This window comes from Monodon monoceros, unplaced genomic scaffold, assembly GCF_005190385.1.
Source record: "Monodon monoceros isolate NGI ecotype Baffin Bay Population unplaced genomic scaffold, NGI_Narwhal_1 Super_Scaffold_20, whole genome shotgun sequence".
In the NCBI taxonomy this organism is placed as follows: domain Eukaryota; kingdom Metazoa; phylum Chordata; class Mammalia; order Artiodactyla; family Monodontidae; genus Monodon; species Monodon monoceros.
Window position 1 is genome coordinate 47,444,213 of NW_021703777.1, and position 18,251 is coordinate 47,462,463.

The 18,251-nt window shown below is 37.3% G+C and overlaps 1 protein-coding gene across 8 annotated transcripts in view; it reads right to left on the reverse strand.

Annotated features, from left to right (window-relative positions):
* Positions 1 to 18,251, reverse strand: part of MTHFD2L (methylenetetrahydrofolate dehydrogenase (NADP+ dependent) 2 like) — a 139,554-nt gene that overhangs the window by 27,387 nt on the left and 93,916 nt on the right. For 6 of the 8 annotated variants that reach the window (XR_003795602.1, XM_029235357.1, XM_029235358.1 and 3 more), the window contains one exon: positions 4,364 to 4,489. The exons of 1 other annotated variant lie outside the window; for it this stretch is intronic. Coding sequence is in view for 6 of the 7 variants with exons in the window: in XM_029235357.1 (XP_029091190.1) it covers positions 4,364 to 4,489 (126 nt within the window). In the remaining variant the exon portion in view is untranslated. Of the gene's footprint in view, positions 1 to 4,363; positions 4,490 to 4,686; positions 4,813 to 18,251 lie in introns of all 8 variants that reach the window. One more of the 8 variants, XM_029235363.1, reaches the window with a different exon arrangement.

The window sequence follows — 18,251 nt, forward strand, 5'->3', positions numbered from 1 at the left end:
GGCACTGTCAACATCCCATGGTCAGCTATTTCAAATTTCACTTTCAGAATTATCACTTTTCATTTCTTTGCTGGCAATTCTCTCTTTGCATGATCTATTTTTGCAAAATGTTACGTGGTTTATCACTGAGAAACAAAGAGTCAACAGAACTACACACTTTGCTGTCTGAACTGAATAACAGATGTGCCATGACCAATCGCCCACAGACTTTGAAAGAAGTGGTATGATTGGTCACAGATCATGATGCACATTTGTTACTGACATAATGATTTGTGCCCCAAAGAGCTAGCAGAGAAGTTTGCACTTGATGCAATCACTAACTGAAATTCAAATCACTCTATTGGGGGACTGGTGTTATTTAGCTAATCCGTGGTAATTGAAATTTGTGTATATCAGAACCATACAAAGTGAGGACTGTTGTACACCAATACTGTTGTTTAGGCACTTTAAAACCTGCTATTATACATAACGTGGGCGGGAGATAAAAGAAATAATTCAGCGTCCTGAAAGGAAAGTATTAACCAAGTGAAATATAGGATAGTCGAGAAAATAGAGGGTAAAAATGATGAGTGGCTACAAACCCACAGTGCCCCCTGTGCTATGTCCTCTCAGGCAAGATGCCCAGGCTTTGTGTGCCTCTGCAAAATGCAGCATAATAACTGTCAACTGAAAAAAAAATAAACAACGTGAGAGTTGCGAGTTAAGTTTTATTTGGGGCAAAATGAGGACTATAGCCCTGGAGACAGAATTTCGGAAAGCTCTGAGAAACTGATTTAAAGAGGTAGCGGGGGAAGGTCAGTGATTCTGGTGAAGGGGGAGTACATGCAATCAAGCACATATTTTTTGCAGAAGGTTGCTGCTAGTCTCGTGAAGGTTACTGCTAGTCACGAGCAGGCATCACCATGAAGGGTTTTAGTGCTTCTCTAGATACGAGGAGATGCAAGAATTGGGCTCATAAAATCTCCTGCAAATCTCTATCTGAAGACCTGTTCTACCAGTTTTTCCCAGAGTACAGAGTGCCTCATTCCTGATCTCCACCCTGAACTCCTCTCAGGGGGTGTTGAAGGTCAGCAACTGCAGCAGCTCTTGATTTAATCCTTGTAGAGGCAGATGGCAAGTGCCAATTTGTAGTTGGCATAACAATACCTACCTTATAGGGTTGTCATAATAACTGAATCAAAATTAAACAATTATAGGGTTATCATATGTAAAATGATAGGGTTATCATAGGGTTATAGGGTTATCATATGTAAAAGCCTGAGAACAATAGCTAGCACACTGTAAGCGCTACAGAAACACTAGCTATGAGAGCAGGAAATAAGAGCAGGAAACCCTAGCAGATGAAGGAAGAGGTGGTCTAGAGGAAATTATATCTCAACCAAAACAAAAAACCTGTCCTTAAAGTCAAAAGGAAATATTTAGGGTGTTTTTTTTATTTCCTTTTGTCAAGAACTATAGTAAGGGTGATGCAATCTTCATGTTGTATTTGATATAAAATATCACTCTTCTTAGAGAGAAGACTGATTTAAAATTGAAGCTAAAATATCTAATAATGAAGAAGAATACAAATAGGCATCTATATTTTCTTAGAAATAAAATAGATTAAATGACTCCTGGTTTTATAAATCATTGAATTTGTAAAATAATTTGCAGTTATTTACATATTTCCAACAGTGCCCAAATGAGGTCATGGATGAAATCTTTCTTTAAAAATCATTCCCATCAAAGTAATCTACTTGAAATAGGCCATGTTGTTTCCTTTATTAGTGAGCTAAAGATTTCTGCAAGGACAAGTTACTTCAGCACTGGATTTTACCTGTATCTGTTTTATCTATCTTGGCTATGGTTATAGTGAAACTTTCACTGATACTCACAAAGCAGCCACACTCCCTGTGGCAATTTACAGCCAAACACTACCTGTAAGTTTTGCATCAGAACCCACGTGAAAGCTCCTCCCTCTCAGCTGCAGGATCATCCCACACCTCAAGTTAAGTCCTGATCAACGACCTGAAGAGCAGCATGTCAAAACCTATCACTTGCGTGCTCCTCTGGGTGGCTGAGTCATGGCCTCACCGACAAGGCTTTCTTTACCAAGTCCAGGTCTTCCTTAGGGCTCTGGTTCCATAAACCAGCAGGGCAACAAGAGTAATAATATCAGTCACATGGGTGTAGTTTATGATAGGGTCAGAAAAACCGGACTTGCTGAAAGTTTCTGTGTTTTTACACAATCATGTGGTAGCACTCAGCTGAATGTCCAAGATGCACCAAGTGTTAGAGCTGGAAGGAGCCGTTGCCAACATTGTTATCATTTAACTGATAACAACACTGATGGCCAGAAAGGTTACAAAATTATCAGGTTGCCATACTAGGTCTAAGAGCATCTCTTCAGTCTCCCAGCCCAATGCTCTTTCCTGCTCATCTTATATCTTTGTCTCTCATGGTCATTTCCTTTTTTGTTTCATTATATACTTAGATACACATAACTGAAATTTAATTGAATAGATACTACCAAGAGATTGCATATCCATGTGTGACTTATCATTTGCACCCACCCCAAAATGCTCATTTTTAATGTTTTCATAATACCCTTACAAGCAAAAAAAAATTCTTAGCTAAACATAAGAATGCATGGAAATGATCTGAGACCAATGAAACATCATATAAGAGAAGGGTCTTATAAAACATTGCCAACTGCTGAGTGAGCATGCCCCACAAGCACAGTCAAGGTTGTGAGCTGTTAACATCCCTGCTTTTCTTGCCTCGAGCTGGTTATTATGTGCTGTCTGTGCCATCTGGGTGCATAAGTGTGTGGCGATTTTGCAATAAACCTGGTAACTAAAATGTAATCATGAAGCAGAATGACAGCGCAAAAGAATAATAAGGTCAGAAATAAAATACATTTTAAAATGAAATGTACCCTTACTCTTTCAAATTGAGAAATTCAAATATATTATTGATATCTGACATTAGTGATTGAACATGAAAAAATGAAATAAAGAAAAAAGGTCATTTCCTAAAGAGTTCAACACGTACACATAACACACACACATACATACAGACACGCATGTTCACTTGGAGAGCCACCCTGCTAGGCTGGCAGCGCCCTGCGAATGACAGCCTATGAGGGCAGCAGATAATAAGGTCCATCTGTACTTTGCTCTCTTCACCATTCTGTCCCCAGAGTATTTTGTTCTCAGGTTTTCTTTTTTTTTTTTCTTTTCTTTTTAGCACCAGGCTCACCTTGCCTACCTGGACCTGGTCCCTGATGCACCCTGGAATCTCACATACATGGGGCCAATACCTTACTCAGAAGGACACTTCTGAGTCCCTGCATATTCATTTGTATTCCACACCATGCTAGGACTCGGGCAAACCATCAGCTGATGACTAGATTCCAAGAGAAAATGTAAAATTTGAATTATTTTAGAAAGAGCACCATTTTTCCTTTCAATTTGTCTATAAAGACACACCTATAACTTAAGGAAGTTCTCGCATGGCCCTGATGTTTTGGCCAGAATGATCAATCGAATATATAAAATATTTCTAGTATGAAAATATCTCCACTTTATTATATGCCTGTAGTATTAGACATCTAAGATTCCTAGACTATACTGAAAACCTGAATGCAGGTAAGTATCTGACAAAGATATTGGAAGTAAAATTGGATTGGGGGATCAGGCATCTAAAAATATATCTATCTTGCAGTTGGTTTCCTCATCTGTAGAGATACGGCATTGGGTTGGAAATTTTTTATTACTACACAATGGGTGCTTTATCTCCTTCACTGGCCATGGAAATGTTAGCCTACCTCCTTTTTCTCATCCTCTTTAAAACACAAGTGAAGAATTTTGACCCAGGTAACTGTCTAGATCTGAAATATAGAGTTAGCAAACACACCCTAAGATGTCTTCTCGCTCCGAGAGTGAATGGCTGAGTATAGAGCATGGATGATGAAGTATAGAGACACACTCCCAAAAGTCAAAATAATGCTCACTATAAAAGGCCGACTGAATTGTTTCATTTAAAAAATGCACTATAAGGAATTTCATCTTAAAACGAAATAATAATGGTACAGTTATATTTTTCTCCCAAGGAGGGAAAGAAGGAGGAAAGGAAGGATAGAAGGAAGGGCTGAAAGAAAGGGGGAAGGAAGATAGGAAGAAAGCAGTGAAGGAAGGAAGTCAGGCAGAAGGAAGGAAGGAAATATGTAATTGTCATTAAACTCTTTTCCTCCGAGGAAAGATTAATGTAATCGTTGATAATAATGCCCCAATCGAAGGGAAAGTTTCTCTTTCTACTCTCAAAACATGCAGCATAGAATCTTTGTTTTTCTTCACTTATCAAAAGAGATATAGTTTACTACCTTCAAAGTCCACGTCTCCAACTAATTTTGTCTTTCCTGTCATTGGGTCATGGACATAGTTGATACCCACATCAATTACAGCAGCACCTTCTTTAACCATATCAGATGTAATCAGCTTTGGGATACCTGAAAGCAAAACAGAGCTGTAAAACACTGGAAAATACCTAAGCTTTGTCCCTGAGTATAACGAAATTTATACATTAGTTTATACATCTAATGTTTTTATTGTCATGGAAAGGTAGCACATGGGGGCATCTCTGGGTGAAATCCTGCCAGGATTTACCCTTTCACCTTAGAGATTGCTTACCAAAGCAATTTCTTACCAAACCATTTCTCCAAATGGACACCCACTTGAGCAGCATCCTTTTGTATTTCACGTACTATAAATAGCATGGGAAGATTATGGAGATGAAACAGGCTCCTGCTGAGGGTGAGTGGCGTGAAAACAACTTGGAAGACAGAGGTGGAGAGAAGGAAGAGAGGGAGGGAGGAAGGATAAAAAGAAAAAAAAGTGAAAATGGTAATAATTCATATTCCTCAGGGTTGTGGTAAAGTGCTGAATACAAAGTATTATCTCATCCACTCCAAACATGAAAGGCTATCTTGAGCTTTATATTTATTTTTTTCTTGGTTTCTTTGATTCGTTATGTCTGTATATGACTTGGAATGGTGTAAGAAACAGTTAGTTCTACTCACTATTTCTCCATTCAAGTTTGAAAGATAGCTCTGCATAGATGTTATGTCACCATCTATATCTTATAACTCTTTTCAAATTTTATTTCAGGCACAACAGTACCAGCTAACAATGGCTAGTGTTCCAATTTTTTTGTTATAAATTAACAAACCATCCCCAAACTTAGTGTCTTAAAACAACAACTAATTATTATGTTCCACAGTTGTGTGAGTTGACTGAGCTCAGCTGGATGGATCTTCTTGGGGATCTTTCATATAAATGGAGTCAGATAGTGGCTGCGGCTGAAGTCATCTAAAGCTGTGATGCAGCTGGTTGTCCGAGGTGACGCACTCACAGGGCTACAGCTGATGCTCCTGGTGGCTGAGCTCAGTGGGGGCTGTCCAATGGAGCATGTGGGTGTGGCCTCTCCCTGCAGCTTGGGCTTCTCACAACCTGGCAGCTGGCTTCCAAGAGTGAGTGTTCCAAGTGATAGGAAATAGAAGGCGCCCGTCACTTAAGACTGGAACCTGGAAACTGGCACAGTGTCACTTCTGTCATATTCTTTTGGGCAGGCAGTGACAGAATCCACTTAGATTTAAAAGGAGGGATGGAGATGCCATTTCTCAGTGGGAGTAAAATCAAAGAATTTGAGTGTCCATCTTTACTCCACCAGAATGCCTCTGGTGGACATTTTGTCTGGTGGGTGATTTACTCACTTTCACTTGCTACATCCCTTGCTGGAAAAGGGTTACCTGTTGTTGTGTTGGCAGACGCTTTCTTCTAGCATCTGAATATTCATTTAAGCATTCCAGATGGTTTAAATGTCACCTTGTGGCATATGATTTTTACTACTAGTAAGAATTGAAAGGCTATAAAGAAACAGTGCCAAAATAGTTGTAGCTAGCTGATAGGTTCCTCAGCCACATAATGACACAACCAAGATGGCATCAATGTTTGAGATGTATTTTTTCTCTTGCTTTCCTATCCTATCCCACAGAACTTCTTCCTTTTTACCAGTTCTAGCATCGATATTGAGTATTGCTCTAAAGATAGTCATAAAATCCTGTTTCTTCTTGGCATTCAATAGAAAAAGAAACCATAATTGATTATGACTGCAGGAAATATTTTTAAAATCAAAATGTTGATGAAATAGTTACTAAAATCCAGCTACTATGCTTTTGAGAAAGATCCAGATCTCCCTCCTAATTAGAATTGTTCAATACAATATCTCAGAAAATATCAACTGGGAATGGTCAAGTGCACAATTTTCAGAAAAGAGGGGAATGTGAGCTTGATTTTAATTCCCAGGAAAATTACAAAATGGAAAAAACCTGAATGCATTTTTTTCTGATGATGATGTTACATATGTCCATTGCAGAAAATCTGAAAAATATTTAAAAGTTTAAGAGTAAAACAAAAATCATTATAATCTTGCCATCCAAAGACAAGAAGTATATTTTTATTGTATTTCTTTCTAGGATTTCAAATTACTTCTACATTAGATATAAAAGCCTGTAATTTTTTTGCACCATGCTTCATTGTATATCTTACCACTTTGCATTAACATTAAATTGTGAACTGTTTCCTATTTTATCAATTATTTGAAATTTTAAAACTACATGAAATAATTTATTATATGAATTACCATAAGTCATTCATTCCTGCACCCTCTTTCCAATATTTTGCTATTATAAATAATGCAGTGATGATCATTTATGTTCAGAAAACTATGATGATTTCTGAACTGCAGCATCACATTTGACAGAATTTTTCACTGAACCCTTATTAACATGACGGAAAAATGTGGGCTGTATAAAAGCTCTCATTGGTACAGTCATGACTGTTTAAATAACATATTCTGAAATGGTTTATCAATGCATCCATTAAAAAGGTCTATTGAGGTCTTCCATGAAAACTATTTTTCAGTGCCATTTTCAAATTTTGTATGAAGAACTTCGAAGAACACACTGGCATTATAATGTTTGCTTTATCTTTGTCTTCCTCCAGGTCCATTTTCCACCTTTGCCTGCTCTACTTTATGGCAGAGATGGGACTGATCCTTACAGAGGTCTTGTGTGCTTCCTGTCTTTTTTGGAACCCTGTCAGCCTTGAGAACAAGTACAAGCTAGCCAACTGGCAGGTTCAAATCCTGTGAAGAGAGCTGAGTTGTTTCAGTGGAGGCCATTTTCAATCAGTCAACTAGCCAACCACCAGCTGAAGGCAGAGGCTTGAACAAGCCAAGTCAAGGTCAGAAGAAATGAGCCAAGGTCACCATAATTGACCAGCCGAACCAGACTCATGAGAAATTTTTTTTAAAAGGTGGTTGTTTAAAGTGACTGAGTTTGGGTTTTTTTTGTTTTTTACACAGCTAAAGCTGCATAGCCCATATTAGCAAATGACACAAAATTGGATAGAATAGCTAACAGGTAGCCACTTTGGAATAATGGACGATAAACAGCAATAAGAATTAGAAAGGGGTTACATGTATAATTCTGATCAGTTGCTTTACTTGATTAAAAACTCATTAAAAACTATTAGGCTATGCTAAGACAAATAGTGTCCAGATACAGGGATGTAATGTTTTCCACTATATTTTCAGCAGATTCTCTCTGGAAATGTTGAATGTATTCTAGAGGCTGATCTAGAGAAGAACGATTAGAATGGATCTAGAAATCATGTCATATGGAGCCAGTGCTATCAAATTAACTAGTTCAACTGTTTACCGTCAGTCTTCGATAAGATGAAAAAGCTTGTGCCACAATGTAAAGCAACTGTATCACTAAACAAGCTGTTGAATTCAGCTAGCTTTATTTTCTCATAGCAAGACTTTTTCAATGAAGAAAGCAGTATGTTGACTTATATTCTGCCACATTTCCTTATCTTGTTGTGGACCTATGATTATAGTTCCCAGAGGGTAAGAAACAGTCATGGATCAGTACTGGTCCACACGCCGAATATCTCTGAAATAGAGGAATGGTTGAATAAACTCAGGCTGCCTATCTCAGGGGAAAAAAACCAAAAAAACTAAAAACAATCAAAATCCAATAATTGCGGCGGTGTCTCCAATATGTTAAACTGAATAGGGAGTAGATTTACTTTATATATTTTCAGAAGGAAGAATGAAGGGACATAGGAAGGGAATAGATTTTAGCTCAATATAGAGAATTTTAAGAGTAATAAAATAAGCCACAAAGAGAAATACTGTCCTTATTCCTCATTAGAAATATTCACAATAGGGTAAGGAAGAGATTGAATTGGTAAGGTTAATGAGGCTTTCCAGTTCTATGATTTAAACATTCTCTTTTGTCTAGAAAAATTAAAAATATTTTTTTCTTTCTTCTTTAACATTCATTTCTGAACCCTTGTAGACTTCTGACCTTTTATTCTACTAAAGAAAAGAAAGAAATAATGCAAATTGTACTTAGTTGAAATGATAACAAATAGGCATGTATGATGTCTACTTCAGATATGTTAAATACTCTAAGTTGTCCACTTATATTGTTGTCTTCTAGAGACAAATGCTTGGACGTGTAAAGTTGCTCATTAATTGTGTCTTTAAGGACACTGAAAAGAAATTTCTTAGACATGATGTATTTATTTCCCCAAATATACAATTGCAACATATTTAAATTATCATTTGATAAAAGTGAAATATCATTAAAAACTATTTATATATTTGGAAAAGAAAAGACATTAGATACCAGTAGAATGTGAAGTCAGAAAAAAAAATTTTTGCTTTTTGTTAAAGTTGAAAATGAATAGTACCTTCAAGTGAACATTTCCTATGAGTTTTTTTTTTCTGATGTGATAATTCCATAGAAACCTATCCTTAATTCTTATATAATTTGAAGGCTCAAGCATTATATGTGAGAACTGAAACCATCCACACCCACATAGCTTACTGTATACATTAATATGATTTTACTATTTCACTGTCTTCATCAACATGACTTTATTATTCCAGGAGACTCTTGCTCAGAAAGATAAAAGTTTCAAGTAATTTTATTGTCTCAAGAACATAAAGAAAGACTCATTTTAATTAACATCAAACTGTTTGACTTTTCAACAGATAGTATCAAAATTTTCAAGACTCTTGGAAATCCTTGCTTTAATTAAATTCTCTCCTTGTTGTGTCTGCCAATCCTAAACTTTTATATTATGATCCTTACCTAATCCTAATCCAACTTTCACATTAAGAGACTTGCCTTAAAACAAACTTCAACATCTCTTAAATATCCCAACTTTGCTTCCACACCCCGAGATGTTACTAAGGTAAAGTGGCTCCCTGTGGGGGGGAAATCCCTGATTTTGTGGAATTTGATGATTTCTGTGGTATACGTACTCCTACCATGGCTGACTTCAAGCTACCGAGGTGACATCACTGAACATAGAATTGGGAAGAGATGTTCAGGATCCTTCACAGGCTGATAGAAGCTAGCTCCAGCACACCACTGCTCCTATGCGACTGTCAAGACAGTGTTCTCCCATGCTTCTGTAACCTAAACTCAGATTTGTCTTATCGATGGATTGTTTGGGTGATATTTGGGAGAAGCCAAGTATTCAGCAATACTGGGGACCTGTGAAAATCTAGTCAAGAACTTCTCTTGGCCATGGTCCAGGACCTCAACTTGGAAACCATGGTTGCCTCTGTGGTCCCTTGAGCCTCTTGCTGGTAAAGGGAGCTGCTGGCCTCTGTGACTGGGATGATGAGGTAAGTTTTGCATTGAGTCCAAACTGATTTCTTTTCATTAAAGCTCCTCAAATGCTGAGTTTATTTTGTCTTCTTTAAATAAGAAATTCATTTTAGGAATCCTTTGATTATTTGTTCAGTTAAATAACTTTTGTCCTTGGTGGAAATCAGTGTTATTACTTACAGCACAATTTGTCTCTGTCGCTGTCATCTTTTTCTGTATATCTATAAGGGAAGAGTTCACAGGGAGGGGATGGGAGTAAGCTGGATAAATCCATTCCTCAAAATGACCCTGAGGACTGAAAAATTGAGAAAGTGTCTCTTGAATTTTGGAAAATCCTGTGGAAAATCTTTGCCTCAGGTCACTTAGCAACATTTTATGAGAACTTGCCTCAGTCTTCTCTTGTTTTGTTGGTGAAATCTCTCCAAATCTTTCCATCTGCAGGGAACTGTAAATTAGTCAAGTTTGCAGCTGGAAACTGGCCAGCTACTAGGCCAAGGTGGGGGCAGGGTGCTGAGGGACCAGGGAAAGAAGCGGCACTTTCAACCTCTGATGTAGACTCCTGCTTCTTACATGTATTTGCACAATATCCCAAATTCTTATACTTACCTTTGTAAATGGCATCATTTAACCAAGGATAATTTAAAATTATAGTAGACATTTTGTGGAACTTCTGATGTGAACAAGTGTTCTTCTGGGAGGTGCCATAGAACATAATGGAATATTATTCCAAACATCTAATGGTCTGCATTTTATATATATATATATATATATATTTTTTTTTTTTTTTTGTGGTACGCAGGCCTCTCACTGTTGTGGCCTCTCCCGTTGCGGAGCACAGGCTCCGGACACGCAGGCTTAGTGGCCATGGCTCACGGGCCCAGCCGCTCCGCGGCATGTGGGATCTTCCCGGACCGGGGCGCAAACCCGTGTCCCCTGCATAGGCAGGCGGACTCTCAACCACTGTGCAACCAGGGAAGCCACATTTTTTATATTTTTGAGGAAGTATCCAAAGGCATTTAGATTCCAAAATTGTTCCCTTAAAAGATGTCTTGGCCAAGGCAAGCAAAAGATGAAAAACTAAAAATAGTCTCTCTTTTAGATTCCTCCAAATCTCAGTACAAATCTAATAGCTTTTATCCTATTATTTCTCTTCCCCCAGCCTATGTTTCTCCACTTCCTCTGGCTTGTTCCTTTTACCTCCTGGCTGGCTAGAAAAATCCCCAAAGTGCAATTACTTCATAAAATTAACTACGCCCCCCCCACCCCCGCACCAGAAACATGGAAAGTTGAATTGGTTTTAAGATCTAGTCTCATACTGAGCCGAAAGCTGTTAGATTTTTTTCAAAGCCTAGAAAGATAAAATTTGCAGAGGAATTAGGAAATTTCTAGCTTACAAATAAAATTATATACTAAAGCCTAAGGCAGGTTTATGGAGGTAGTTTGTGGGTTTTTTTCCCCCAAGCCAATTAATCCATCTATGAAGTTATTTCTAGCAGAAGAAAAAGGTCTTTATTAATGCAGATTTTCAAAAATAATTGGGATAACTATTTTAGAGTGAAATCTTCTCATCAGAAAATTTAGTAAGAAGATTTATGATTCATCTAAGATTTCTCTGTTGTGGGTGAAATCTCTTTGACTGATAAGTAAACTAACCAATAGATGATCTACACAGAATCACATTACTTCAAAGGTTATGGCTTTCTTATTAAGCGGATGCAAATCTGTTATTTGCAAATCTGATTACTTATGACAAATATGAAATAAATCACCAATGCTGTCTTAGCAAAATATACTGAATAAACATAATATTTAAAAAACAATATCAATACTTAAAGTACAAACAGGACATTATTCTAGACCTTGGGAGCTAAGTTTACTTTTATATGAAGGTATAACCAATACCCCTTGAGCACACAGAGGCTATATCCTTATTCTTATCAATTAGAACACCAACTAGGTATTTTCATATGCTTTTTTGACAATCTCAGAACTCAGTTCACATGAATTTTTTTTTAAAAGTAATCCTTTCCCTATGAATCCTCCTATCATAGTCATCTTTCTTTATGAAATGGCTCAGTCAAGGCATCCTGATAAAAGGAAGCACCATATTTACACAACAATTTAATTAGTAGAGTTCAAAGGGCTGTGAAAACATCTAATTAAACTTCACAACAATTCAGTGAAGCAAGAGAAGGTTTACCCATTATCCTCGTTCACAGAAGGGAGATTCTGAGGTGCTGAGAGGCTAAATGATTTCTTGGTTTCACAATGATGAGTCAGAGGTGAGGCTGGGAACAAAACCAGAACTCTTGCTCAGATATAAAAGTAACACCATGGAAATGCTTTTTCAGGTGGATCACTCCTTCAGCTGGAAGTTGTCCTACTACATAAATAACAAGAGTAATTGCAATGGAATTTGTATGAATGTATATGTTTCTGTCTAGATTAGAAAAACTTTCTTCAACAGTATTTACTTTGGAGACAGTCATATGATGGCTAAATGCATCCTAGCTAAATAGAACCAACATTAGTAGTAAGAGTACTTCAGTGTCTTCCCCAAAGTGTCCTCCTGTTACTTCTAGGAATCCTGAAGAAATGTTTATAAACCAGTGAGTCAGTGGCAATGACCACAGAACATACCCTCTTTTTTCTCTTTTTCTCTGGCTTCCTTGATTCCTATCTGATACATGTTTGACTATGATGCCTGTCATAAGAGTAATGTCTATACGTAGGACAATCTCCAGCTGCTTCCAAAGCTTGTAATCCTTGGGGTGCCAGACCAGTACTAAGTTCCTTACAGAGCTGAGGGCCAGCAGGGCCCTGCTCTGTGCCCTACTTGATCATTTAGGGGTATGGAATCCTTTGTTTTCAGAAATTCATAGGATCACTCTTGAGTAGTTCTTTCAGCTTCTTCCTTGAGCCTTTTCTCTGCAAAGTCCAGTGGACCTTTGGAGCAAGATGCATGTTTCTCTTTTCTTCCTCCCATTAACAAAACTATGTTCCCTTCAAATAGACAGTGGTGCACTGGGGGCATCGGTGGAGGTTGGAGGCAAGTGGGGGTAATAGGTAAGGGTCTACATTATCAATCACCATGTTATATACAGAGCATATATATACAGCATACAAATGGAATGGGATTCAAACATTTTTTCACCCTTTCTTTAAAGGAAAAACGTTTACCAAGCTCAGTATGTAAAATGATCAAAGCAAGGACAGATGTATTAGTTGAAAAGAGAAGGTAGGGTTGGGGGAGCTCTGCAGGCAATCAAAGGCTTCTTAGGTTCTCAAGAGTCCAGTTTGAAAACCAGTGAGTCTAATTCCTTTTGCTTAAAAATACAGCTCCTGAAGGCCAGAGAGTCTAAATAATGTATGCAAATAAGGCCAATATTTAGGAAATACAAACTATTTTTTCATAATTCTCTTATTTCCTTTGTACTTATTCTTAGACCTTCTCTTCTTCCACCTTGTTGCCTGCTGGTCGCAGCCTATTAATAACCAATGTTGTGGCTGGACCTGCCCTCGTGATTCTTATTATGATTGCAAGATGCTCTCAGCAATAACCATCAAGAAACTTAAAAAAAAATTCCTTATTGATTACAGGACCTGGAAATTAAATGGCACACCTGGGACCACAGAGCAAGGTCACAGGTAGAGAGAGAGAGAGAGAGAGAGAGTGAGAGAGCATGGGACTGGGGTTCTGCTTTTTATTGGGGTTGAGGGGTGTCTAGGGTTTCAAAGGCTCACTCCTTGCTGGTGAATTTAAAACATAAGAATGGGAATTAACAGCACAGGAAGAGAGAAAACAAGCAGCCGAAATCATCAGTTATCAAAATCAACCAAGATCTCTAAAACAGAGAAGTCTGTTTAGACTTCTCTAAAGTCTAAAGAGGGGATGGGTAGCTGGGGTCTTTATCTACTGGCTGACAATGTGTTTATTCAAGATAGCCATCTTTGAAGTGGATGCCTCTTTGAAGTAGATGGTTCTACAGTTTAGGCACTTGCATTATAAAAAGAAAAGCCAACTGTCAGGGCTTGCACTATGCATCTCCTTTAAAGTATTCACGCATCAGCTAAGACAACCTGTGTTTATTGACTTAGAGAAGTGACACAGACAAGAAAGAGAAGCCGAGAAGAAAGAATTTGCTCCCTGGCTCCTGGATTTCAAAAGACTAGCACTTTAGAAGTGGTGGGGAGGAAGAAATTTTCCTTTACCCTTCTAAGTTCATCTGGCTGGTCTAAAAATTAAATTTACATGAGACAGATTAGCAGAAGTAAATCACACAAAAGTTTAATAACTTGTATACATGGGAGAGACCCAGGAAAACTGAGTAACTCACGAAAATGGCAAAACCCCTCACTTAAATACCATCTTCAGCTAAAGACAAAAGTGGATGCTGGGAGTTTGGGACTTCAAAGAAAAGAAAGGCAATTCACATGGAGATGGAAAAACAAATGTTTGCTGGGCCATGCACAGATGATGGGACAGAGTGGACTCTGATCTTTAGGCCCTGCCAAGTTTCCCCCATCACACCTAGCCCATTACTTTTTGCTGGTGATAGCTCTATTCTGGGAACAGGCCCTTCAACTAAATTCTTTTAGGCAGTTAAATAGGAGGTAACAAGAAAAACTTCTTGAATCTTCTGTTTCTTAAAAATAATCAACCTAAATTAATCCTCATGCCAGAGAAACACATTTTGGGGTGGCAAATTTTGCTCCCCTGCAGAAGAGTAGAGAGACTCAAACTAGAAAATCGGAGTGCTAAATATGAAGAGTCAGGAAATTTGGAAGAAGTGATGAGAGCTTAGACTTAAGAGGTTCCCAGGGACAGGTTGCTAGTCAAATTGCCTAGAGCTGTGTCTTGGAGAACTGGCAAAAAATCCAGCATTGGTTTGGGATATGCAAAAACAAAGGGACATTTTCCTCATAGCCTGTGTAGAAGTTGAGGAGGTGTCATGGCCCCCCAAAATTAAATGGATGCAAGAAGGGCCTAGGAAGATGCTTTAGACACTTTTTTAGAGTTTCCTGTAGCAGAGTGATAAAGCCACTAGCAAGAAATTGACCAGCATCTGTGCAGATGGTGGGCAAGGACCAAATAAGGTGAAGGACATCTTACTGGATACCAATTTAGAAACATAATATTGAGAACTAAATACCCCCACCATGCCTTGGTACTTACATGGCAACCTCAGGAAAGAGGGAAGTGTTTAATAGATGCTTAAGTTATACAGTGGTTTGGATAACTGGCCACCAAATAACAGAAATGTTTTTAGAATTAAATCAGGTCTATAAATATCAGAATCTCAAGCATAAATAACTGACTTTAACATGTTTAAGTACTTTGGAAGGACAATTTAACAGTGCTTTGCTTGCTAAAAGAAAAACAAATAATGAAGGCTCCATATGTGCAAATTAGGCAAACTGTATTTCTTCATCTACCACACAACGTATTGCTCTAGAAATCTTGCTGTACAAATCTGGATATAGAGAATATTAAACTTAGCAGATTGTACAATACACCAAATTACTATTTTACTAACTTATATATTTAGAATTATCCATAACAAAAATACTAGCCATGGAAAATTTTAAGTGCTTGTCTAGTGTCCTCTGTTCCCTGGCCAATATCTAAGACTCGGATTCAGACTCAGGCTTTATCGTTTAGTGCCTGGGTTACCTTGAAGAATTACCTGCCTAAGCCTTAGCTTTCTTACCTACATATTTAGAATAATTATAATAGTTACTTCATAAGAATGGCTAGAGAGGTGAACAAAATAATGTATATAAAGTGCTTAGCACATTGCCTGCTGCATAGAAAATATCCAATACATACTGAGGATATACCAGTTATTCATATATTATCCTGGACAAAACATTTGGAAAAAGAGAAAGTTACTGTACATGCATATATTATGTTATAATCTACTATTTTTCAAACTGTGTGGGTTTGAAACAATGCAGTAGCAATCAGCATTTTTTTTCAAAGGAATAGCACAGCATAACGTCCATGGCATAAATCAAAGAGCAAGACATATGGTAAAGGTAAGTATTCTTCTGTAAAAATTTGTCCTAATTAAACTCAAAAGCTTTTGCACAGCAAAGGAAACCATAAACAAAACGAAAAGACAGGGAGTTCCCTGGTGGTCTACTGGTTAGGATTCAGCGCTTCCACTGCCGTGGCCTGCGTTCAATCCCTGGTCGGAGAACTGAGATCCCACAAGCTATATGGCATGGCCAAAATAAAAAACAAACAAAACTAAAAGACAGCCCACAGAATGGGAGAAAATATTTGCAAATGATGCAACTGACAAGGGACTAATCTCCAAAGTTTACAAACAGCTCTTGCAGCTTAATATCAAAAAAACAAACAACCCAATCAAAAAATGGGCAGAAGACCGAAACAGGTATTTCTCCAAAGAAGACATAGAGGTGGCCAAGAGGCAAACATGAAAAGATGCTCAACAGCGCTAATTATTAGAGAAATGCAAATCAAACCTACAATGAGGTACCTCCTCCCACCAGTCAGAATGGCCATCATCAGAAAGTCTACAAAAAATAAATGCTGGAGAGGGTGTGGAGAAAAGGGAACCCTCCTACTGTGTTGGTGGGAATATAAATTGTTACAGCCACTATGGAGATTCCTTAAAAAACTAAAAATAGAGCTATTATATGATCCAGCAATCCCACTCCTGGGCATATATCTGGAGAAAAACATGGTTCAAAAGGATACATGCACCCCAATGTTCACTGCAGTGCTGTTTACAATGGCCAAGACATGGAAGCAATCTAAATGTCTATCGACAGATGAATGGATAAAGAAAATGTGGTACCTCTATACAATGGAATATTACTCAGCCATTAAAAAGAATGAAATAATTCCATTTGCAGCAACATGGATGGACCTGGAGATTATCATACTAAGTGAAGTAAGTCTGACAGAGAAAGACAAATATTGTATGATATCCTCATATGTGGAATCTAAAAAAAATTATAAAATGAACTTATTTACAAAACAGAAACAGACTCACAGACTTAGAAAAAAAAGTTATGGATACCAAAGAGGAAAGGTGGGGGGGAAGGAATAAATTGGGAGTTTGGTATTGACATATACACTATCATTTTTAAAAGAGATAGCTAACAAGGACCTACTGTATAGCACAGGGAACTCTGCTCACTATTCTGTAATAACCTAAATGGGAAAAGAACTTGAGAAAGAATAGATATAAGTATATGAATAACTGAACCACTCTGCGGTACAACTGAAACTAACACAATACTGTAAGTCAACTATAGTCCAATATAAAATAATTTTTTTAAAATTTTGTCTTATTTTATGAACATATATGTAAGCATATATAGCATTATGAAATATGTTATATAATGCATTAAAGGCTAATTTTTATCCCCATTCCCCTATATTCAAACTCCTTACTATGTGACTATAAAAAATTAATAAACAGAAACATTAAATAAATAGAGTCAGGAGACCAGAAAGGGGAGTTCCCATGCCCTCTGCTGATAGCAGAGTCCAACAGGAAGGGGAAAGACCTCCTCTTCTGTCCTGGCAAGAGCTCAGCCAATGAGAGACTGTCACAACTCAGTCAATATAAAGCCATTTATATTACTCAATCTTCCCAACTTCCTTTTCCCCTCTATAAAAGAGTTCTTGCTGTTTTTTTTGCTGGGGATTTGCACATGGTTCACCATGGTTGCAGACCCTGAATTGCAATTCTTTGCTGACCTGGAATAAATACATTTTTGCTGGAGAAATAACTGTCAGTCTATTTGTTTTAGGTCAACGTGACCTTGTAGTTCCTTTATTTAAGAGGTGGAGTCTTTTTTCCAGTGCTTTGAATCTGAGCCTGGCCATGGAAATCAATCTAACCAATAGAATAGGGCAAAAATGACAGAGTGCCAGGAAAAATAGAAGAAATAGTTGTTTTCTATGTTTCATCCTTAAATTAAAGGGAATAATTCTAGTATTTAAAAATTGATTATATTTTTTCTATTTATTTTCAATTGATAACTTTCATTAGATTAAGAAAATTTCCTTTATTCCTAGCTTTTAGGATTATTCCTGATTTTTTAGAAATTTGTTTCTTTGTTGTTGTTTTATTAAATCATGAATAGGTGTTGACTACTATAAATTGCTTTCTCTGCATCCATTGAGGTTATAAGAGTAATAGTTATACAGTTATAAAAATTTGAATTCTTGTCTTCTTTTAGTACTGTTGTTTTTAATTTACTAATATTCAGAAATAAGACTAGGCTGAAGGCTTTTTATTCCCGTCACCTTTGTCCTGTTGTGATATCATTATAATAATCTTATAAATTAAATTGGGTAATGTTTCTTCTTCCTTTCTGTCACCCTTCCCCTACCTATCCCTCTCCTTGCCATCCCATAACTAAGTTTGTATAAAGCATAATTATTTATGTTTTAAAGAATTAATAGAAATTATCTCCAAATCATCTATTACTTATGTCTTTTAATATGAAGAACTCTGTTTACCATTTCAATTTATTT